Raw genomic sequence first — 24479 nt, 5'->3', positions numbered from 1 at the left:
CGGCTTTTTTGGTTTTCCATTAAGCAAACCTGGTACCTGGTACTATTCTTGGTCTCACCTCCATCAAGGTTCAAGCAAGCGGAGCTGATACCAAAAGGTGACATAGAAAAACTGAAGACTACTGACTGGTCAGGGAGAACTGTCACAACTCCAGCTAACGTTGCATTGAAAATGATGTAACGACAGGGTTCTGTCTGCAGCGGCAAATGATGTAGCTGGTACCAAAAGCGAGTAGAGTTTAGTAGAGTCGAGTAGAGTTGAGCCATACCAAGCGGTGGAAAAAGCAGTTTAACTGAAGCTGTTATGGGCAGAATATCAACAATTATGCTAATAAATAATTACCAAAATTATGCTAAACGTAATATAAATGTAAAATAGTCATTTTTTGTTTGCCTGGTTTTACGTGTTCTTATGTCTAAGATCAAGTAAAGTGGAAAACAATGATGTAAAGAAACACATCACTACCCAGAACATTCAAAAAATGCACTGAGCAATAAAATAGTCCCAGGAAAGAAACAAAATTACATGTGTTCTATTCCTCATCAGGTCTTACTGCCTCATTGCAGTATATTAGTTTTTATAAGCAATGTTGCTGTATTGTTCTATGCCCTATGGAAGCCTATGGGAGATCACTCTGTATCTTTAAAAGAACAAAAATACCCCCAAGAATCATTTTAAAACTAAAAACTAGAAAAATGTAGGCAGGTCAGGAAATATCACAGGAGCCGTTTAAATCAAGCCCAGATCAGTAATGAAGGAAAAACAAGAAAGATAACATGGTCCAGTTCAGTTAGCAGACGAGCACTGATATACAGTGCCCCCTGCTGAAGTAACTAGTGTACTGCAGATGAAAGGTCACCGTTAGGATTGTCATCTTTAGGAGGAAAACATCTATTTTTTTAAATCTGTTTACAGCTCATTCTTAAATATGATAAGTAAAAGATGAAAATTGGATTTTTTGATTATTATAGCCCACAAATACTTGCACATGTGCAGTGATGACCATGTGTTCTCAGTTTTATCGTTATACATTTATTTTGATCTGCAATGCCATACCATCAAAAAATACTCACAAACATACTATATAATGTATAATGGTATTTTGAAAATAGTGTCCTCCAAGTTGATGTTTAGGTGAACATTTATGGCTAAAGTTCTATCATTTTCCGTTCAACTTTTTCCTTAACGGATGCAGTCAAACAACAAGCCAAAAGAGCAATCACCAGCCTTTGCCTTACGATCAATGGGTCCTCTCGGGCCCGCTGATGGCTAATTGATGAAATAATCCAGTCATTAAGCACTGTAGGGAGCAAATGGGAAGAGGTCCAAGTAAATAAACCAGCATTATCATCATCCTCAGCCTCATTATCATCATTAACATCAACCAGCTCTGCATGACGAGAGGATAGAGTGCAAGAGAATGCCTGACGAGAGAAGGAGAAAGAGAAAGAGAGAGAATTAGGGTCAAAAGGACAAAAAAAACTGATGTGATAACAACACTTTGATCAATTTAAAATGCCACTTTGCACACACTGGTATTACAGCAGGTACAACATGCAGCACCATCTGATCTACTCCTTAACAGAATTAGACTACATGCAGCACCAGTTACAGTCATATATCTACTAACCAATACTGTTGTAAATATTCTGTACATGTGGTTCACATATTGCTTTGTGGCTCTATACTGTATTTATATGTATAACTTATTCACTGTATTCTTCAGGGCTTCACAATATGGATACTAGTCTTCTGATTATATTACTGTAAGGGACGCAAATTGTGGCAAATTATTTTGACAGGTAACTGAGCGTCAGTGACCAGTAATTAAATATTAACTGGCAAGCCTAAAATTAAGGATGTGAAATATCAATTATAAAACAGATTGTTCCAGGTCTGAAGTCTTATTGATTGAGCCACGCTTGAAGCCATTGTAAAATACCTGATATACGCACACATCAACTAAAATCTCTATTAACGCACTGAGATATTAAAGCGTTTCTTGTATATTCTGCGGAATGTAATACCGATCAGTGGGGCCAGGCATACGTGTGTATATGAAGTAAATGGCCTGAATTAATTCAATTTTTAAACATACACTACATAAGAACCTGGTTCTGTTTAAACCGAGGGGCTGTGTACTGTTGTATGTTCATGATTATATGATACAAATACTAAAAGTTATACTAAAATGAAAGTACTGAAAGTTTTATATCCTAAAGTTCTAAAGTTATATTTCCCACTCATTATCATTAAAACAAATATACATGCCATGACTGGGCCAGTTTTGGCTCCGTGTAGCTCTTGAAAGCTGTCACCTTCCACCATGTCCTACTCTATTATTAGCCCAAGTTAAAACAAACATAAATGCCATGATCGAGGCAGCTTTAGCTTAATGTGGTTCTCAAAAGCTGTCACTGTCCACCACGTCCTTCTCTATGATTTTGCACATCCATGTGTGACCTCATGCTGCCGTGCACCACACTTTCTCTCAGAGAACACGGACGAAACAACTATCGGTCTGTTTATCAGCTGCAGATGTTTGCTTTCGATATAGTGCATTGTTGTAGAATTATCGTTCACCACATCGTTCACGTAAACACCACTATTTATAGCTGCATGCTTCAGTTTTCTGTAGATCTATCTAGCAAAATGAATCGTCTATTGTACATTCAATCCAAAAACATTCCTCAATGAATCTATTCAAACTGTTGTTTGTTGGAAATGTAATTTTTTTTTTTTGACCAACAGCATTGGTCAAACAATTGTTTAATTGCCAATTAATTTGTTACTCATTTCCACCCTTGATTACTATCCACTGCAATTGCAATATACTTTGAAACGGGGGTGGCCAATATGGCAAAAGTATCATAAGATTTTCACTTTACACAACACACATTACAATACTGACAGACGCAATGCCACATTGAAAAACTGTCACAGAAAGCTTTGGTACAACACTGCTGCATTAAAGTTGAACAATATAGTTCACTGAACTTCAAATAATAAGTAAACAGATCATAAAACACAGCGTTCTACATTTGAGTTCACTGAACTACTTACTATCACAAGTTCAGTGAACTATTGCAGCAGGTTTACTTGCTTTTTTGTTGACAAACTTTTTCTCCCCACAGTGAATCATTTTTACTCAACATTTCACATACTGTGCTGCACTAAATCTAATTAAACTGGACTAATTATGTTCTCTTTGTAATGAAACACAGTTGATCTGTGTTCTTTAAGTACCGATGATATCCACAGTGGGCAAAAAGGCACTATTCTTTATCATGATGATAAAATTGATCATGATAACAATAAAATATTAGCATATTATCCACCTCTACTTTGCAACATATTAAACTGCACTGGTGAATGAATAATGTGACATGGTTAAAGACTTGCCTGCATTATTTGCCAACATATAAAATACTTGAATTTTGTCGGATTACATGAACACCTTGATTCGTCAAAACACTCACACAAACACTAACCTGGAACTGAGATTGGTCAGGATGCTCAGAACACACAGTAAAAAGACACTGTGATTGGTTGGAGAGCTCATTTGCATCTTGCAGTGTTCTGTGTCAGTGTTGCAAGCACCAATTTCACCAGTATTCTAGTATTCTATGTTGTCCAATGACATAAGCCAATTGCATTGAAACAAACTGCAAGTGCATTTGGTAAATAAAACGATTCTGATTCCAATTTAATCTCTCTTTTCTTACAGATGTTGTCTATTATAAATGGGCATGTCTCCTTCAGCTAGCAGGCCAATCATTCAGGTAATTAAAAACAAGCAGCAGTGGAGCAATGAGAAAAGCTAACACTGATCCCAGGGCACCTGTGGCTACAGAAACGTTGAGCGAGTCCACAGCAGGGTGCAGGTCTCTTCTGGGAGGGATAGTGAGCAGAATATCACACAGCTGACGCAGTTCAGGAGACAAACCGAAACCTTCACCACCTAACAGCACACATAGACACAAACACAATCAGAGAACGACAGAACCAGCAACCAAACGACCAGCAAATGAAAGCTTACAGATACACTTTATGTTATAAAGCATTTTCAAAGTTAGTTGGTTGGTATGCATTATGGGGATGGTTGGCACAAAGTTCAGATGCTTTACTGTAATAAAAAAGTAACCAATAAACAGAAATGATTAGAACTTTAAATTAAGGTGACATTTGTCCATTATTAGCAAAATAGCATTTCTGTAACAAACATGAGGAAGCACTTAACATCTATCAGGCAAGTATCTCTTCAAGAAATTACTATAAGTAATTACAGTATTTTGTGATTTAATAACTTTTTGGCATTCCCAAGAACCTTCAAATGTTGAATAATACACCTTACAATATATTCTAGCTTTTAGTACTTCAATCTACTCTGTAATTTACTACTGACTAAAATAAAGATTATTAATTTGTGGGATTCTAACCCTTTTTTTTTTTTAACTCTACTGTGTGCCAACCAACCCCACCCACATTGGGATACAACTCAACTTACTGCTATCTAGTTAGCACTGTTCATCACAGGCTTTGGAAATATTAAAGTATATCCGATTCCTATCTACTAACTAAAATGAATACAGTCATAAGCAAAGTCTGCACAAACACCAAATACATATTTGATTGGTACAAGTGAACACAGTAAACATATCCTCTACAAAGAACACATTTAAATATGGCATTTTTCAGTGTACGATTTGTGTTTATTTGCTGGGGTTTAACATACGGGAAAAGAAAACAAAATATCAAATGTGCCATAACTTTTGTCATATAATTTTATTTTTTTCCCAATATGTTAAATTCAGCAAATGACCAGTAATTGTGCACTAAAACATGCAGAAGTGTGTTCTCTGTAGAGGATGTGTTAACAAACGTCTGCATAAGACTGCATAACGTCGAGGTTTCTCCTATTTTTAAAATGTCTATTTTTAAAGCGCTTTTTTGTGTTTTGACACAGAAAAAATTGAAATATTTGGGACACACTGGGCCTTCAGATGTCAAAGCAGATAAGTGTAGGTAAAGATGTCAAGATGTGCCAACCAACCAACCTCCCCTATTCTCATGTATGACATGCTTCTCACTGTTCAACACAAACCTAAAGGACACATACCCATCAGCAGCAATGTAGGTTTGGACATCCTGAAGTCGGAACATGACACAACCGAAGCTCCAGAAAAGGCCTCTTCAGACCCAACTGTGCCGACCGCCTGCCATCCCTGTTCCAGTTTCATCTGCCAAACCAGACAACTTAGTAAAGCAGCAGTTTGTTAAAAGGAGTATGACAACATCCCCTAATGGTACAATCTAGTTGATGCAGCTGGAACTTATAGTCTGGATGATGTCCTGTCCTGTATGACAGGTCATTCAGAGCCTGCATGAATAATGGTTAAGTGTAGATGTAGGTTGTGTGCAGGACATGACTGGTTAAAGTTATGGTCAGGTTTAAAGGCTGACCGTATAATGCACTGCACTTTGAAGCTATAGAAACTAGCCATTTACATGTGAATCAAACATTTGATTTCTGGTGTGTGTCTGACCTCTAGAGGCAGGAAAGAGAAGGGATATTTAGAACATGCTGAAAAGGGTAAAACAACTTCACCTTTACTATGTCAGCCAAGTTACTGTAGCCATACACGTCCATGAGCTCCATCACCCCTGAACTGGCTTTGCTCACCACTGGGGTTAATGGACAGCTGAAAAACAGAGGGAACATGTTTGAATGCATTATAAGTCATATTTAAACAAATTCAGAGACAGAGGTGCATCGGAAACAGTTAATAGGGCATTCCAACCAAAATGAAAATCATCGCGATTTAACAATTTGTTGTAAACATGCCTAATCACCTCCTACACTGGAGCCACAACAGTCACAAGAGTGAAATTTTCTGGTTTAAAGACTCAGAAAAGCCACCTTCAGATGATGTATCCTGAAGGTTGGGTAAATTTTTGAAAAACTACAGAAATCACGCTGGGTACTTTAGTGAGAGAGGATGTGGCTAAGGGACGCAATGCTGGACTACAGAGTATCACAGAACAAGACAAATGACATTAAAAGCTAATTTTAGGTCACAATGCTTGAAGAGATTAACGCAGTGCACTCTGACTTCATTAACTGACGAGTAGTGCCAGCAATGTATCAAAAGTATCAAATGTGTCTATCTAGCTTTTTTAATACTACAATGTGGTGAACAAGTCACTGCTCTTAACTTTCGACACTGACTCTTTATTTAAATAAGCTAACACATCACTGATCTTGTACTGAGCTTATCAAATTGCGCATGCAGGCTCATATTAGCAGATTAGTGACCACATGCTTCTGGAAACAATCGACACATTTTGTATTTGAAAATTCCACCAATTTCTCAAATTGTATGTATGATTATATCATTCAGATGTAAAATTCATTCAGAGTTGTTTGATGTGAAATACTCTATTGAAGAGAAACTTACAAAGTTAAAACTGTGTACAGTGGTGGTGACAGGAACTAGATGTCCCAAGAGTTTAACACATCTATGAATATGTTGTCTGAAGCCTGAGACACTGTTATATGATAGTTTTGAGTTTTTTCAGCTTTAGGCCTTAAGTGTATTTCTTAAAATCTGTTCATGGCAGAGAGGCAAGTTTTCTGTAAGGCAAAATAGTTTACAAAGAAAACTTTCTTTCTGATTTACCTTTTTTTTGGTTCAGCATTACATATAAAAACTCAGAGGGTTCACTGGTCATTTTGGACTGCCAATAAATTGTCTGTATTTATGCTGTAGACTTCAACAACCCTTGTTCCTATCACCACCACTGTAAAGAAATTTGAGTCAGTAAGTTTCTCTACAAATGAATCACTTCACATCAAAACACTGTGAATGATCTCAACAACTGAATTATGCTTACATTATGCAGACGATTTGAAGAACTGGTGGAATTAACCTTTAAATTCAGGCTGATTAATGTAAAGCTTTCCTGTATGTACAGTCTATGATGCCAAGTTTAAATATTTAAGTTAGTCATTTCATACAGTGCTGTGAAAAAGTATTTGGCCCTCACCCAGTTTCTTCTATTTTGCTAATTCGTCACATTTAAACGTTTCACAGCATCCAACTAATTTTAATATAAAGATAAAGACAACATGAGTAAACACAAACCTAATAACTGGTTGTGACACCTTTGGTAGTAACAACTGCAATCAAACATTTGCGATAACTTGCAATGAGTCTTTTACATCACTGTGGCCCATTCATCTTTGCAGAATTGTCCTAATTTGGCTACATTGGAGGGTTTTTGAGCATGAACTGCCCGTTTAAGTTTTTGGCACAGCATCTCATTGGGTTTCAATTCAGGACTTTGACTCAGCTGCTTCTAAACCTTAGTTTAGTTTCTTTTGAGCCATTCAAAGCTGGACTTGCTTGTGTATTTTGGATCATTGTCCTGCTGCATAACCCAAATGCACTTGAGCTTTAGGTCACAAACTGATAGGTGGACATTCTCCTTCAGGATTTTCTGATAGAGAGCAGAATTCATGATTCCATCAATTATGACAAGTCCTCCAGGTCCTGCAGAAAAGCAGTACCAGACCATCACACTACCACCACCATGTGTGACTGTTGGTGTTAGCTTTATACCAGATGTAACAGAACCCATGTCTTCCAAAATGTTCCACCTTTGACTCATCAGTCCACAGAATATTATCCCAAAAGTCTTGGGGGTCATCAAGATGTTTTTTTGGCAAATGCAAGACGAGCCTTTGTGTTCTTTTTGGTCAGCAGTGGTTTGCACCTTGCAATTCTCCCATGGATGCCCAGCGTTTTTCTTATTGTGGAATTGTGAATATTGACCTTAACTGAGGCAAGTGAGGCCTTCAGTTCTTTAGATGTTCATCTTAGTTGTTTTGTGACCTCTGGATTAGTTGTCGATGCCCGCTTTGTGAAATTTTGGTAGGCCGGCCAGTCCTGGGAAGGTTCACCACTGTTCTAAGTTTTCTTCATTTGTAGATAATGGCTCTCACTGTGGTTCGCTGAAGTCCCAGAGCCTTAGCAATGGCTTTGTAACCCTTTCCAGACTGGTAGATTTCAATGACTTTGTTTCACATCTGTATTTGATTCTCTTTACAACGTGGCATCATGTGCTGCTTTTTGAGACCTTCTAGCCTGCTTCACATTGCCAGACAGGTTCTATTTAAGTGATGTGATTTTTAGATTCAAGAGGTCTGGCAGTAATCATGCCTGGGTGTGGATAGTGAAACTGAACCCAGTAGTCAATTGAATTAGGTCAACAGGGGGCAGTTACTTTTCTGGCTGAACAGCATTTTTCCTTCAATAAATCATAATTTAAAAACAGCATTTTGTGTTTACTTGGATTATTTTGTCTAATATTAAAAGTGGTTTGATGATCTGAAACATTCAAGTGTGACAAATATGCAAAAACTAGAAGAAACTGGGAAGGGTGGAAATACTTTTTCACAGCACTGTACATATGAAGTTTAAAGATGTTCGCAACAATAAAAATTCACCAAATGAAAAAATACGAACTTACCTGTTCTGAATGCTACTAGCTACTCTGTCCACTCCGAGAAAGTAGGCAGAGCGTAGAATAGAACCAAGGTTCATCGGATCCTGAACTCCGTCCAGGACAAGCCACAGTGGATGAGGGTGTCCACCATGCTGAGGTCTTGTGGGTTTCTCTTTTGTGATGAAGCCTAGAGGACTTGCCTGAAGGCACACCCCCTGGTGGACCATTCCACCGGTCATCTTGTCCAGTTCCCTCTTACTGACCCGCTGGATTGGAACCCCATGTCTAAGAGCCTCCTCACAAACCCTCTGAACGGCTTCTCTCGGACGTCCTTCACTGCTCTTCACAAAGAGACAATTGGGTGTCCTCCTGGCCTGACTTAAGGCCAGTAAACATGGGGCCACCCCAAACACCATGTCATGTTCTTTGGTTCCTTTGACCTGAGCAGTCTTGACCTTCTGGGTGCCCTTGTTAAGTTTTTGAGCTTCTGCTTCCGTGAAGTCCTCCAAACTGAGCTTCTGCAGTTCAGATGGCACTCTCCTCTCAGGGTGAGATGCTGGGGGCTCTTTTCTTTGTGGCCTTTTTGTAGAAGGAAAACCAGCAGTCCTGGACAGTTTACCAGAAGATGTAAAAAGACTACATCTCAGCCTTTCAGCAAGTTTCAAACCAGTGTCTTTTGGAATAAGAAGAGGTTTGGTTGAATGATAAGAAGCATATTGTGTTTCACCACAGTAAAGAACTGTTAATAACTCCACTGATCTGCTATTCCTAATCACACTGGAACACCTACAGGCTGCTCTCCACATTTTTAGCTGGGAAAAGGTAAACATAAGAATGAGTGACAGTAATAAAATGTGTTAGCTGTCCACTTTTCAAATCTGAAGGAAGGTTAAACAGCCTGTAAATGTATCTCTATAAGCGCCAATGTGGTTAGCTGTTAGCTACCAATTAGCCCTTCACTATCAGTAACGTTTACGGACAGACATACAGACACATTCCAGCAGTCGTCAAAATCTGATATTATACATAAAAAGGAACATATCTTTGTCTAATATACTCACTAACCCACTTGCTGGCTGCCTAAGCTCGCTTATTATTCAGGCTTAACTAGCACACATGTGGGGAAGATGTTCCGGGGTGCCGTTCCTAGATCAGTTGTAGTTATTGGGCGCGTCTCAAATCGACTCCTTGTCCCCTATGTAGTGAACTAGTGGTGCGTTTATGGCGACTGGGAACTCGGAACTTTGCGCTTCCCTCCTCAAATAGACCCTCGGAAGAATTGAATACTCACAATTAGCCAGCGCTTGTTTTGCTGCCGTGCTTGTGCAAAAAGCTTTTGAAGGCTTTTACACTACTGCTATAGTGGATGCAGGCTTTGGCAATCCACCGTGACATTTCTTAGTTTTAAAGGTCACTTGACAGCGCAGACTTTATTTTATTTCATTTTTTATCGCGATTTTTTTATTGCAGTTTTCAAAAACAAGCATTTAAAGATTAATAAGCACAAAAATTTTTAAAAGAAAAAATTTTAGGCATTTATTATTTTAAATTGGAACATATTTTTGAAACAGATTTTTCTAGGGTTTTTCTAGATTATTTATCTAACAGTACTTAACAGCGAGGCAAAGTCAATTACAAACAGGTCGTGTAAAATTGTGAAAAGTGTGTGTGTGTGTGTGTGTGTGTGTGTGTATTTTGTAGCCTATAGGTTAAGTGTTTTGCCCAACATTAACCTTGATAACCAATGACCTTAAGTTTACTCATTTTATCTTAAGTTTATGACGTTCCAGACAAAGTAGCTGACACCAAAAAATATAAAAATGTCCTTTATGGCTTAATCAGGTTGCTCGCGCTCAGTTCTCGTTCCCTAAACGGGTCGATTTGAGACGCACCTATTCCCTGTGTTTACGTCGCAACTGTGTGAGTGGAGCATGCGCACGAGCCACATGTAGTTCACGTTACCAAGCAACAAGACGCTGTTCTTAAGGTTAACCCGTTAGTTTAGCGGTTTGTTATTATCCCTCAGTAAAACGCGCCTGTGAACTGCATCTGTTTGACGATACTATGGTGATCCGTGCCGGTGGCTGGGGATAAAGCTACATTCTGCACCTGTTCAGCTTTCAGCAGTGATGCTGTGTTATTTTCCTCTCTGCGCTGTTTCTCTCTACGCGGTAGCTAACTAACGTTAGCCGCGTGCACTGCCGTTAATCCAGCGAGTAAAAGTAGCTGGTATGGCTGAGGTGTGGTGCACTGACACCGGGGAAGCCGTCTACCGCTCCCGCGACGCGGTGAAAAACTTTAGGATAAGGTATGTTAACGACTCCAGACAATGCAGATACAAGCATGGTGTATTTGCTAGCTACAACACCAAAGAGCGTTAGCTCAAAGCTAACTAGCTACCCAGACAGACAGCATTGGTAGCTAACACTTGTAGCGGTAGCTAAACGTGCTTATCTTGCGCAGTTCTGAAAAAGTAACTTATTAGCTTTAAAAGCGCTTATTTTGGGATTTGGAGGAGAATGGAAGTGAAAATGTTTCGGAAACTGACGAAGCTGGATTCAGCTTTCTGTTCGCCAGCTTCTTCTTCGAATTTTACCGTTCCACCTTAAGTGGTGCAGTAAGTTCGTTATTTTTTATAACGCCACGGCGCCAGAATGTAACTGCTGCACCATTTAAGGTGGAACGGGAGAATTCGAACAACAATCTGATTTCAGCCTCGTCGGAAACTGTATGAAACTGCTGACTTCTATAACACCCAATATTTTTGAAAGGTTTAAACTACTATGGCCACAAATGTAGGGTATTGCTAACTATCGAAGCCTTTTATGTATTTCAGGCTAAATATTAGCTAATATTTCGCTGTGTATTTAATAGACGGTCACTTAAAATGAACAGTCCAAAAGTGCAGGGGAGAAACGATGCCTAAATTTGGTCAGTGATAAGAGTCACCAGAGATACATTAGACTATTCCCATTATTACTATGGGTTTTTGGTGTGTAAACGATTGTATGTCTCTTTTTAGGTGAGCATAGGAAGAAAGTGTCCTCCTGGAAAAGATATCAGTGCAGCTCTCTGATGGGACTGTATGGGCTTTACAATAGGACTGCATTTTGGAGAAAAAAAGATTTATTCAATAAAACAATGATTACTCATGTGGTGTAACAGTATATTAACAGTATAATAAACATACACCTCACGTTTAGGTTCCGGGTGGTTACATCTCTTATTGTTCAGTGTGTGATTGAAAAGGTAACTAGACCTACTTTTGTGGTACAGTCTCCCTAATACATGTCATATTTAGTGTTTTTCTCTTGCAGTGGTGCACAAATAGCAAGAAGACTGAACATGCAAAGGAAAGTTTTAAAAGCACTGATACAGGCATTTGATTTCTTGGAAAGGACAAGCACTAAGAGTCATTTTAAAGGGGAATACCCATAGTATTTCAAATTTTTGTAGAATTACATTGTTGATGTGTAAACAAAGTCTTTGAGAGGGCTTTGGTTTGAAATGTTTTACTGTACAGGAATGTAAGGACTGATTTCTTTACAGTGGTGGTGATAGAAACCAGGGATCTCGATGTCTACAATGCAGATATAGCTATTTAACTTTTATTTTTTTACTATGCAAAACCATCAATGAACCCACATGTGTCTTGTTTTAATATGTAATGTTGATCATGGAAAAGAAGGAAGTTTTCTTCAGGTGCCATATTTTCTTAAAACACTCTGCATGTGCCTCAAACAGCAGAACATTTAACAAATTAAACAGGGTATAGATTCAGCGCTTTTCTTGTTTTATTGCAAAACAGACTTGGTGATGGTTAACGGTTGTATAATGTAGGAGTCTTTTTCGATGGATTAGCACATTCATGCTGTCATCAGCTTGTGTTTATTAGTGAGATAGTGGCATTTATTTAAGTCAATTCGGATTAATTTATTGCATTATTAACAAGTTCATTTGGGGGCATTTTGTGTCCCTTTTTTGTATATTAAGCTGCAAAAATGTTGATTATGGAAATTTTGTGTTTTGTTATTTCTAATGCCGACTATTCCATTTGCTCTGTTGTAGAGTCAGAATCCAGCGAGTGACCTCAACAGCAGCCCTCTCACACCATCTGCAGCAGCAAGTGTTGAGCCAGCAGGAGCGAGGCGTCATCGAGCTCAACACCTTTGTCTCTCAGTCGCGGTCAAGTGCAAGTATGTGATGAAAAGGAGAGAGAATATACTGAAGTCTATCACTGGCTGCTAAAATACCTGTGCTTTATCACTTTTCTTCTCGTTTAGCTGGCAATGAAGAAGAGCTGGTGGTGGGCTGGCAGGAGAAGTTCTTCAGTCAGGTATGAGTTCATGAAACACAGTGTTTTGTGAATTTTATCCACTGATGCTATATAGATTTTTATTGTCACCTGTATGTAGTATGAAGTGGACCTGTACCAGACAGAGTCTGTGTGCCAGACTCCCCTGGAGAAACAGTATCATTCAGAAATCGTGGCAATGGAAAAATCTAAAAAAAGAAGGAATCAGCGTATTTTCACTTACACAGACTTTGATCGCTTCACCAACTGGGAGGAGGTGAGTGTTGCCTCCTGCATGGAAACCTTTAGAAAAGGTTTCATAATACAAAGATACATAAAATTAAGTATAATTTTGAACACTGGTCTTCACATTGTGATACTGGTTTTTCAAATAAGATTGGCCATTTTATTGGGTGCACCTAGCATGTAGATACTCTTAATGACTGTAGCCCACCTGTTGATGCAAAATATATCAGCCACCCTACCTGGTCTGTCAGTGGAGAGAAACCTCCAGAGGACCACTGCTGACAAGATATTATTTGTTTGGAAGCATTCCAGTGTATGTAAAGTGTATGGGTTAAATGTGTTAAATGTCGACACTGCATAGAAACCGCATACAGTTCATAATATGTGTTAATTGTGTGAGCAGCAGGCCCAGAGTCTGATGACTCCAGCTCAGACCAGGCCCACCTTACTAGCAGACCGCATGGCAAACATAAGACACAGACGCCAAGAGAGACGCCCAGTGTAAGTAGAGTTCTCTCATAATCATCATCCTAAAGCCCCAATTTTGTCTTGAAGGGCCAAAGTACAGTGTTTGGGCCAAAAGGGCCAAAAAAGTAGTTGGGCTTCAAACTGAGTTAATTTTTAACATGCACATGATACTTTGTTACTAAAATACTTCAAAAATACAGAATTAATAAGCCATATATAGAATGAAAATATATTTGTTGTCCTATTGGGTAATGGTGTGGGGTCCAGATGGTTTACAGTATAAATTACTGGCCAGTATAAATTGTGCTCATTTTCACAAAAATACACATTTTGATTCTAAATCCCATTATGGTTTTTGTGTTTTTAGAGACACCAATGTTCCCAAGACGCGTTTAGTAGTATGGGAGCCGTCCAAAGAATTTATGAAGAACAGCCACATTGTCAACACACCAATGCAGACCATGCACATCATGGCAGACCTGGGTCCAGTTGGAAAGTGAGTTAAACAACACAGCACATTCTGTGTAACTTATTTGATTTGCTTTTATAGATTGCAGTGTGTGTATCAGTAGTCCAGCTCGTTTGCAAGCACTGGGTTTTTGGTCACTGTTTGTGTTTCTGTTGGTTTTACAGACTGGGGTTGAAGGAGAATGAATATGTCTTGTGCACCGTAAGGGCAGACAGCAATGGAGTAATTACAGTGAAACCTGATTTTAACAACAACAGAGGACCCTATAGGCAAGTCAACCTTTTTTTCCCTGTCCATGGAAAAGCTTGAAACACCATTTAACAAAGCCATTGGGCAGGTGCTGAATTTTTTTGAATAAACATACGACTGTATAAATCAAATGTTATATAGTTGTTAAAGGGCATTAGGTTGAGATGAATGGAAAAACAAATGCTCTTCTTCTATCCATTTTTGAAGGATGGAGCAACACAGTAAAAATTGGTTACTTTCCCTTCCCTTTCACTTTTCCCTTACACTTTTTCTTGGATCCGTTGGTTTAGCACTCAGTCAGGAACTTGTGAAAACTCCACCCTCACCACTACAATTTAAACATACTATCAAAATTCTTTTGTCTGAAAAACTTAAATCCCAGAAAGAATGAAGAAAAAATCCCAGAAAGAAGAATTATATAGATTTACAGCTTAATTTGCAAATACTGTAGACGGATTAATTCTTGTAAGCGTTCTTCAAAAAATATCTTAAATTAATGTTTACTGAAGAAATTTAGTGACTGCCATATGGCTTCTGGTATAAGTCAGTGGGATTTTATAGGGACATTTATCAAAATTTTTACCCATGTTAATGGACTACATGCTATAAATGCTGATACTGCTGCTGTTCAGGCACAGATTGTGTGCTTTTGCTCAACACCAGGCTGGAGACGGAGGGAGAAAAGAGAGAGGTGTGGCGTCTTTATCTGGAGAATATGTCCGCTCCCATTCCTGTAGAGGAGAAACAGCGAGAGCAGCGCATGTACAAAGATGTAAGCATTAAGAAAAAAAAACATCTTCTGTTGAGTGAATAACGTTTAGCCTTTGGGAGTCATGCCATGTACATTATAGGCATCTGCCACGTCTCTGGAGGTTTCTGAAAACACACAAGACAAACATTACAATCAGTTATATTGCCTGAAATAGGGAGCTGATTTTAGAGTGCTAAAAATTCAGATAATGATAATATTGAATATCGGCCAATAGAATTTATTCTCCAATAGTGGTAGTTAAGCAGTGGTTTACTGAGTGATATGATGGTCAGTTCATGTTTTCTTAAACTCAGACAACACAAACCTCAATATATATTGTAGCACTGGGGTTGGAAGGTTTAGGTTACATTTCACATGTTTTTGTTTTTTGAATCATGCTGGTGTCACCAGTTCAGCCTGTATTGCTCACATAGTTAAACGGGGGTGCCTTATGTCGGTAACTCCAGTAGTAGCTTGTTTGTGGTTTAGCCCTATAGCTGAGAGATTGTGGTTCAAATCCCTGCAATACAATGACAAAAAAGTCACTAATTATCAACAATATTTTTGCAGATACTGATTATTTATTAATGAGCAAGTAAAGACAGTAATGATGATGAAGTAAAACTGAATGAAATGCATATGTAATTAAACCTTATACTTTTAACCACAAAAAAAACAACCCATCTGAGTCCTGGTGTGTGGTCATCACATGTGACACAGCAATGACAGTGCATAAGTTGACATCATGATATCAGCATTTTTAAACTGTAGACATTTAGTCAAACTTTCAATGTCTGTGTTAATAATCTCTCGAAAAATAAACCTCATAAACTGGCTCTTCTCTCTTCAGCTCTACAGTCGTCATAAAGATTACCTCAACAGCCTAGTTGGGCAGGACTTTGAAATGGTAGGAACCATATATATGACTGTTCTTCATCTAAAAGTTGCAATGGTTTAATTTTGATTACTGTAATACTGTTCGCTCATTTAGACACACATCTGCCTCAGTTTCATCAACCACATTTGGTAGTCATGAGTGCACTTGATGTATTTTGATAAAAATGTAATATGTAATATTCTGATTTTTATATATGTTCAATTGCAGCCACCCCCGGGAATTCTCCGCCTGCTGGTTAATGGAGAGATAGGTGAGCATTAACAGAACAGACATCTTAAGAACAGCATGGCCAGTGTATTTCTGCATTGATATATAAAAGACTAATTATTCTTGTTTTTTGTTTCACAGTTTCTGCTCAGGGCTATGAGTACGACAACCTGTATGTTCACTTCTTTCTAGAGCTGCCCAACAGTGAGTGAGCTACACCTCACATTAGTATACACTAGTGTTCAAAATTTTGGAATCAGAGATGGTTTGATATAAAATGGTACATTTTAGAGAAACATACCAACTCAGATTTCTCCACAGTGGTGATAGGAAGGGGTCTACAACACAAATATAGTCATTTTATTTTCTACCTAATACATCCACTGAACCCACATTCCTTCTTCTTTTTACGTTATGTTGAAAACAACTTTTCTTTTGGAGGTAATTTATTTTCATTTGGGGACAATTATGGCACCAGCATGTACTTCCCCACCCTGAATGTATTTTAAAAATATGTTTTAGGACAAACATTTATTGCAAAACAGTGTCTGAGACAATGTTTTAATAACCATTTTATGTCAGTGGTCACCAGAGTTTTGTTCTAGCCAGCATCTAGTACTGTGTCTTGCCTCCCCTTACCTAAGACTAATGCATCTGAACCAGCCATTCAAGGACTCCTGAAGAAGGTAATTAGCTGTAGCAGATGTGGCAGATTGTGGCTGGAACTAAACTCCACATAAAAGTAAATGTCCAGGACCAGCGTTGGTGACCACTGCTGAATGTGATGTAGCAAACACTTAATAGAAAATAGATTCCAAATTTGTGAAAGGTGGTGCAATGTCTTAAGGAATTTGTGTGCTCCTCAGGCTGGTCCAGTGTGCCGTTCCAAAGCCTTTCTGGTGTGACCCAGACATGCCGGACGCGTACGTTAGGGAAGGTAAGAATCAGATCACAGACTGTGTAAATTTACTGTATAGGCTGCTGATTCACATAATGAGTAAGAGAGGCCTGACCCAGTCATGTACTCTGTGTCCAGGAGAATGTGGCTTTTTTCTCCTACCCCTTCAGCTTTGAGTCCTTTTTCAGGAAAGAGGATGAGTCAGAGGGTGAGATTTTCTGCTTTTTAAAATCATGTTTTGAGCCAATGGCTTTGGAATTTTATAGTAAATCTGATTACATAGTTTTCCCTTTTCCCTAATGTAGTCATTCATCCAATCAGCAAGTTTTTGCTCTACTGTTTCCTAGAAAATGGGCAAAAGTATGTGATATAGTTAAACATAAAAGTTTTAGCCACCTTAAAGTTTGAATTTTGTTTGCCATTTTGTCATTTTTTTTATAAATACAGAATTTCATACAGTGTCAGAAACCACTTAAGCAAGCCTATTTGAGGTTGCTCAACAACTCAACATGGTTTAAGGCAAGTGTGTGATAATTCAAGCATGCAGTTTGTATGATACTGATTTGTATGCTATAAGGTTAGCTACATTAACTTTGTAGCTGCAGTGCAAAACTAAAGAAGCAAACGTCAAACATGCCCTGGCTGATCGACTGCATTTGGAGAAAAGGGATAACTGTTTAAATTGTTTATTTGCCAGACTACTCCTTTAAAGGGCCCACATCATTATTAAATAATAGTTTGATATAGTATATAAGCACAATACAGGACAGCCAATCAGAACAGATCTCATTTACATATATCAGACTTAAAGAAAAAAATATGAAATCGTAGAAAAAAGAAGGAGTTGGTATTGATCTTGATTTTTTTTTTTTGTTTGTTTGTTTGCTTTGTTTTTTTGGGGTAGACTCACTACCGCAGTGGCCAGTGCTATACTTCAAGGTTCTGTCCCTGGATTTCTGGCAGCGCCATAGAACTGAGGGCTATGGTTACCTAGTCGTACCCTCAACACCTGGTAGGACCTAAAAACTAAAATTACTGTATTAATTTGAAAGGAGAAGGGGACTCCAAAACAGAAAGTGTATGTATACCTGTTTGTGCATGCTGTCAGGGTACCATAGAATGACATGCCACACATGGAGGCCCTTACAGACAGGCACGGTGGCAGAACTGAGACGCTTCTTTATCGGTGGAGCTCCTGAACTGGAGGACATCAGTGATGTGAGGATACCGGGAACATTCAAGGTCAGTCAGACCAATAATGTCCACTGATGAAACAGATGCAATTCATCTAAAATGGATAGCATAAGACTGGAGAACAGAGGAATTACTGACATTTTGTAATTTGTATCTCATTTATTTTTCCAAGGGTGACCGACTGAGCCGGTTTGGCTTTCGAACACAGACAACAGGAAGTGTCACTTTTAACCTCAACTGCATCCAGCATGCCCGGTTAGCTAAAGGAAACACTCAGCAACATCGTTTTTGCTTTTATGATTCCAATGTTATTCTGATTTGTAATAAGTATGTTGCTGTTTTATTACAGGGCGTTTGTGGACGCCAGCACTCTGAAGAAGAGGCGGCAGACTGTTTTAGACCAGCTAGGTGGCCACAGTCAGCAGGGATCTGTCTATAATGTGCTAGGTAATGTCTGAGATCCAAATACCTTAAAAGGGCCCATCTCATAGAAAACCACATTTTTCTTCTTTTTTTAAATAAAAGAATTTGATAAACGATGTAAATGTAACCTTTACTCTATTCAAAAATAGAAACTAAGCTGCAAGAACAGTGGATACTGAATGTATCCTTGTGGCTATGTCACATGTTTAAATGACTGCAGCCTTACAAAGGATCCACTATGGCAGAAGTTTATCTTCTCTGACATCCCTGAGAATTTCTGTCTGAATTTAACAGTTCATTTTGTACATTTCAGTCCAGACCTTTTCAGTGAGGCACGATACAGGGCACCCAATCACAGTAATAAAAACAGCTTGTTAAATTCTAAAACTTGAAGTATGCTTCAAACCATGAATAAGCTACATGAGATTGACCTACCGCTGAACACAGTGTTGTAAATATACTCGAAAAGAATGTAGTGAATGTTTCGCACCGCTAGAGGCTCCATGCAGTGACACAGGCAACCATGTGACACCATGTGGACCAGTCACAGTCAAGGGGAGGTCTCAGAACAAATTCTGTGGTGATTAGGAGTTCCGTTTAGCTGCTGGTGCTGCCGTGATGTCTTGCCTTAGAAAAGGGATAGTTTGGGGAAATTGTCATTAAAATTAAATACAACTGTTTTAAACCCATGAAAAAAGTTGGACAAATGAAAAATGCCCCTTTAATGCACTGCAGTACTGAGCTCATCAAATAATGCTCTGTGTTTGTGTGTGTTTGCATGTACAGAGGCATTTCAGAGGGCTCGTAAGCGAATGCAGGAGGCCAGAGAGAGTCTACCCAGAGATCTAATTAACACCACTGTCCCACTCACCTCAGAGTCCTCAGCATAGGATCAGGTTTATGCAGGTCACTAAGATGTGCAGTACTTTATCTGTGTATATATGTAGTTTGTGTAAAAGTAAGAACATTTTTTTATCTAGATTTGATACTGTATGTATTATATAATTTTTTTTCTACTTCAGCTACATCATGTTTTTTTTTTAATGTTGATGCTTCTTTTTTATGTGTTAAATGATGAAAGTAAACTATGAAATAACATCTGCTGTTGTCTGGTTTTATTAAATGCTAGTTGAAATTATGGAAACACAACATTGTAACCAAAAAAGACCAGTATTACTGATCAAGAAGAGACACAAGGTACTTGTGCAACAAAAAATAAACAGCAGGGGGTGCCAAAATTTCCACCACATGTTATCATGGTTACAAGCATCTTACGAAAGAAATGATTTTGGAGGTATGAAAGTTACTTCTTTGGACGTACAGTATTTCTTCTTCTGTTTAAAGTTTTAGTGCCAATGAATTTATATTAATTTATTCATTCAGTTATAGGTTAAACTTCATTGTGTGTGATCTGTGCTAATCTTGTAGTTGATATCCAACATAGAAGATGTTATCAAGGCATGTAAGTACAATGCTCAGCATTTAATTTCATTCTTACAGCAACTGGTCAATATATTTGAGTAAAATGCATTTTGACTCATTTGAAATAGAATTAAATCTAGTTGCCATGAGAATTGCCTGCAGTAGAAGAAATACTGCAAAAAATACTTTTGCTTTGAATGCATATCATGCTTGATATTATTGCCTTTAGTATGCTGCCATACAAGAAAAAATGCTTTGTGACATTACTAAATATCACACCAGCAATTTAATGAAATGTGTTTTTATTTCAGATACAGAGGATTAGTGTTCTTTCTATTGTCACAATTCACCACTATTAACTACACAGTTGACTCATCATGAATCAGCGTTGGTGACTGAGTATTAAAGTAGATTCAGCAGACTGGACAAGCCGTGACAAACAAGCACTTTTATTTTTTTCACCAATTTGCATCCCAAATTTAGTTTAGCCTCTGGCTATCCAAACACATGATCCTACCAAGCTGGGCTAGTGTATGCTTCTTCTTGGACATGTGAAGTTGGCCAGTGTATCCTTTTGACTCCTGTTGCTAACCCTAAGAAACCATCATGCCCACCCAGAGAGTGTGAGGCCAGTTATGTTCTCTTGGATTCAACAGGCATCACCAGGGGTTGACCTCACAATCTTGGACACTAGGGCCAACACTTGGTTGTGCTGCTTAAGAGCCAAAAACAACCAATTTGGCCATCTGCTGTCTTCTCAGGACAAACAATTATATAGTCTCCTTAACTGTGGCCATGTTCCTTGTTGAGCAAAATAAGTAGTAGTCGAGAAAAGTTTACCTGTGCCAGCCAGTGAGGCTCTCACCTGTCCATTCCACTAGTTGATATAGCTTGTAATTCTCCATATTCGCAAATGGTACCCAAACAAGTATGTTAACAGTACTGTTTGTGTAGCAGCTGTACACACACTGAAATATGGTGGTTAAAATACATAATGCAACCCTTACAGTTAAAGTGACACTGTTGAAATTGTTACTCAGTCTTATTATGCCTGACTGAATCTGTACCTTCCACCAGGTGGCACTGTAGGCACACAGATGGTAGTTGGGGTGTGTTGCATACCTAGTGATGCAGAAAGCTCTCCTTAGAGGTCTCTTATCATAAGGTCCTTCATGGGTGGAAGAATCGACACAGTAATTTGCTGGGCTTTTCTGACCAAGCACTACAGGGCCTTGTGGTCAGACACGGGGGAGTTGCTGTACTATACTGTGATGCACTTTGTCAGTTGGCTTTCCGCTGAACATCTGTGGAGGTTGTAGACTCTTGGAGTGGAAGTTGACCTTCTTCAGCTTCCTGAGGAAGTGTAGGCATTGATAAGCCTGCATGATGAGAGTGGAATTGAGGAGGGCTGCTGAGAAGTCCTGAGGAACTTAAAGATGTCCACTCCCTTTCCAGCAGGCCCTTTCGTTAGAATGAGCTTGTGGTTCTAGTTGTTATGATCAGACCCATCACAGCAGTGCCTTCAGCAAATTTAATGATGGAGTGGCTACAAACTAGGTAAACAGGGAGCATTGCTGTACAATCCTGAGGGCTCTGGGTGTTCAAGATAAACGTGTAGTAAAGATGTACATATATGGAAACTAAGCTGCAGAAACAACACGTGGTGTCATGAAAACCAACACCTTTACACATTTCCCAGTCACACTAAAGTTACAAGGAGGATTTCAGTCTGGACTACATTTTGAAGGAGGCATAATACAGGACAGCCAGTCAGAACACAGCTCATTTAAGTATATCACTCTGAAAAAGACCCTTCAGTTACCTAATATGAGAACATATTTTTGTCTATTACTGATATCCAGTAAATAGACCTCACAGTTTTTTCTGAAAGCCTGAGTAGCAAAAGAGCTTCCAGACATGTTTTAAGCATTCCCATACATTTTAAGGGTAAAGGAGCATTTAGAAAGGGAAGCCCTGTCCTGCCTGTTTGTTAAAAATGTGTTCATTTTCCACATGTATTTAGTGTGCTGTGATCATTTGTTGACTTATGCCATAACAGCTATTAATAGTACTTCTTCTTTTTGCTTAATTATCAGATCTGTCACAATTGAGGTATATTGTATATGTTAAGATATCATTAAATCCAATGTATGCGCTTATAAAGTATTTATAAACAATGAATATACTGTTATGTTTGTCACATGGGTAGATTTGGCTATATTAAACTGATTTACACACACAGTAATTTTAACGTCATGTTTAAGAGAAGACAGAGATGAGATGAGAACAGTCAAAGTAATGTGTCAAAGTTATTATTTGACAACAGCCAATATATAAAAACTCAGAAGACACCTGTAGGTTCACTGGTGGCTTTGGAAGGTTGTAGACAGTGTGGCTCCTGGTTGCTATCACCACCACTCTAAAGAAATCTCAGTCAGTAAGTTTCTATAGAATGTAGCATTTCATACCAAGAGGCAAGATCCAGATGATGCAGGCCTCAGGTTGACAAAAGCCAACAGGAATGTGGGAGCCAAAGATGTAGTAGGGCAGACCATAGGATCATATAAGACATTTACTATAGTAAGTGGAAATAGCTTACACTGCACTGAGAGAATGTATCTAATGACTACATACTGTGAAGCAAATATCAGCATGATTACATTGAAATACAATGCTAACACCTACATTATCAAAATAATTTATAAAACATAAATAAGCAGTTAACATATTAAGGCTCAGTTGTACGACTGTGTTAAAGTGTCAGCACTTCACCCTGGCTCTCTCTGTCTTCTAGATTACAGGCCCAAAGGGGTGATTACATAATATACCTCTGCCTTTCATGGAAATCTTCAGGGTGACTGGAGAAATGTCTGTCTTGAAGTCCACTGAGCTTATGTGATGTGTTTCATGTAGGTCTGTTTGCAGTTTTCATGGAAAGCAGTGATACACCGATATCTCTGAGGGTGGAGATGAAAAAGGCCTTTTGGGATACAGAACAGTCTTCATTCATTTGGAAGTAACCTGAGGCAACCTCAGTTTATTTTTTTTACTCATTCTATTGGACTGCAACACTCATCTTACAGTCAGGTGGACACCTTGTATTCATCACCCACAGATGACACAAATGGAATTGATACTAAAGAGCATTAAAACACCCTTTCGTTTTCTCAGAACTGATATGACTGCCTTCTCAATAGATACCACAACCCTTTTTATGATCTGTTTATGAGTTGACCATGTGTATGAGTGTCACAATGGTTCACAACTGTAGGAGCCTACGGGCCACATTCATTAAACACACTGCCAGATTTACCAGAACTTTACATGAAAATAGTGTTGAATTAACATTCCTGATTCAGCAACTGGTCAGTATATTAAAGTAAAATTTATGTAGTCAAATAGTCTAATTAGTAGTTACTTGCTGGTTCCAAGGTGTTACTAGTTATTAGTTACTAGATGTCTGCTGAAATGTTCCTTAGCTCAGAATGCATATCATGCCTGATATTTAACATAAAGAGTAGGCTCCACAAGACACTAAAACTAACACTAGACCAACAGGGAGCCAGGTTTTTATATGTAATGCTGATAATGGTAAGAAATAGTGGTAAATTTGAAAAAATAAAGTTTCCTTGGTGTACTAGTTTTGCCTGACAATACTCTGCATGCTCCTCTCTTAAATGAATGGATTTATAAACATACATTTTAGTCCAAAATCTTATGTCAAAACTATCATACAAGAATGTCTCAGGCATGAGGCAGCATATTCATAACCATTTCTTATAATAACTTTCTGTGATGTAGCTTTTAGAGGCATTATTCACTTCAGATGTCTGGGTCCTATCAACCATTTAATTATGCAGAAATTGAAAAGAACTATTTAACATAGTCCTGTAGCATTAATTATCATCAAATTTATGCTGGCAAACACATTAACTGAAATAAAGTTTAGCTTACCTGACAGCAGACATTTCTAAGCCTGTTTTTGCCACTTTCAACCGTGAGCTGCGAGTGTTGTCTTCTGTTTATTTTAATACAAATTTTCTTAGCTCCAGGGAGTTAAACAAAAACACCAGTGCTCTCCTGATGATCAGAATAGCGTGCATCCTTTTTAGACTGAATTACATTTCTCAGCAGCTCCTTTTCACTTCTCTTAGCCTAATAATTCAGATTAGTTTACTGCCTTTGATGTTCTCACTACAGGTGTGTTCTGAGGAGTTTCGCTTGATGGAGGAAGTAGTGCTCAGAGAAAGTTGCTAAGTAGAGATTGGTTGAATGTCATGTCAATCATTATTTTGTAAATAGTCACTTGTTACAATGGACCCTTTTTATATTTCCAGATTGCCACTTCAAACAGCTTCTAAAGGAGTTAATTATGTTTCTAAACTAAGCTTTGTAAATACAGTTGGCCAGCCTGTAGAGTGCAGCAGATTTACCTGCATTTACAGTTAATAC

The 24479-nt window shown here is 38.4% G+C and overlaps 2 protein-coding genes across 3 annotated transcripts; one reads left to right on the top strand and one right to left on the bottom strand.

Moving 5' to 3' along the window:
* Positions 1–1016: 1016 nt before the first annotated feature.
* Positions 1017–9646, bottom strand: mrm1 (mitochondrial rRNA methyltransferase 1 homolog (S. cerevisiae)). Of its 2 annotated transcripts, none has more exons than XM_036580361.1 (5): positions 8533–9646; positions 5609–5702; positions 5120–5240; positions 3842–3961; positions 1017–1390 (listed from the first exon to the last, which is right to left on the bottom strand). In XM_036580361.1, the coding sequence occupies exons 1-5, from the start codon at positions 9336–9338 to the stop codon at positions 1149–1151; spliced, it is 1383 nt and encodes a 460-aa protein (XP_036436254.1). In that variant the 5' UTR covers positions 9339–9646; the 3' UTR covers positions 1017–1148. The 2 variants fall into 2 exon arrangements, with proteins under 2 accessions (XP_036436254.1, XP_036436255.1); XM_036580362.1 differs by having other exon boundaries at positions 1141–1424.
* An 822-nt stretch (positions 9647–10468) lies between these two features.
* Positions 10469–19621, top strand: mks1 (MKS transition zone complex subunit 1). Its single transcript, XM_036580986.1, has 18 exons — positions 10469–10816; positions 12577–12704; positions 12792–12844; positions 12924–13079; positions 13452–13549; positions 13884–14012; positions 14150–14254; positions 14898–15006; positions 15836–15892; positions 16091–16133; positions 16232–16294; positions 16957–17027; positions 17127–17196; positions 17893–18000; positions 18097–18230; positions 18355–18437; positions 18532–18629; positions 19392–19621. The coding sequence occupies exons 1-18, from the start codon at positions 10740–10742 to the stop codon at positions 19493–19495; spliced, it is 1686 nt and encodes a 561-aa protein (XP_036436879.1). The 5' UTR covers positions 10469–10739; the 3' UTR covers positions 19496–19621.
* Positions 19622–24479: the final 4858 nt, after the last annotated feature.

The sequence above is a fragment of the Colossoma macropomum genome, unplaced genomic scaffold (genome assembly GCF_904425465.1).
Source record: "Colossoma macropomum unplaced genomic scaffold, Colossoma_macropomum, whole genome shotgun sequence".
Taxonomy (NCBI): domain Eukaryota; kingdom Metazoa; phylum Chordata; class Actinopteri; order Characiformes; family Serrasalmidae; genus Colossoma; species Colossoma macropomum.
Note: the sequence above shows the minus strand (reverse complement) of the source record. Positions and strands in the feature narration are given on the sequence as shown.

What these genes read in the sequence shown, in the direction of transcription:
- mrm1 (XM_036580361.1), bottom strand. Translation starts at nt 9,338, where the DNA reads ATGTTTACCTTTTCCCAGCTAAAAATGTGGAGAGCAGCCTGTAGGTGT. An exon ending in ACTTGGCTGACATAGTAAAG is followed by an intron (nt 5,241 to 5,608) that starts GTGAAGTTGTTT and finishes CTGGTTTGGCAG; the next exon opens with ATGAAACTGGAACAGGGATG. An exon ending in CAACGTTTCTGTAGCCACAG is followed by an intron (nt 1,391 to 3,841) that starts GTGCCCTGGGAT and finishes CTCGTCATGCAG; the next exon opens with AGCTGGTTGATGTTAATGAT.
- mks1 (XM_036580986.1), top strand. Translation starts at nt 10,740, where the DNA reads ATGGCTGAGGTGTGGTGCACTGACACCGGGGAAGCCGTCTACCGCTCC. An exon ending in TCAGTCGCGGTCAAGTGCAA is followed by an intron (nt 12,705 to 12,791) that starts GTATGTGATGAA and finishes CTTCTCGTTTAG; the next exon opens with CTGGCAATGAAGAAGAGCTG. An exon ending in CTTTCTAGAGCTGCCCAACA is followed by an intron (nt 16,295 to 16,956) that starts GTGAGTGAGCTA and finishes TGTGCTCCTCAG; the next exon opens with GCTGGTCCAGTGTGCCGTTC.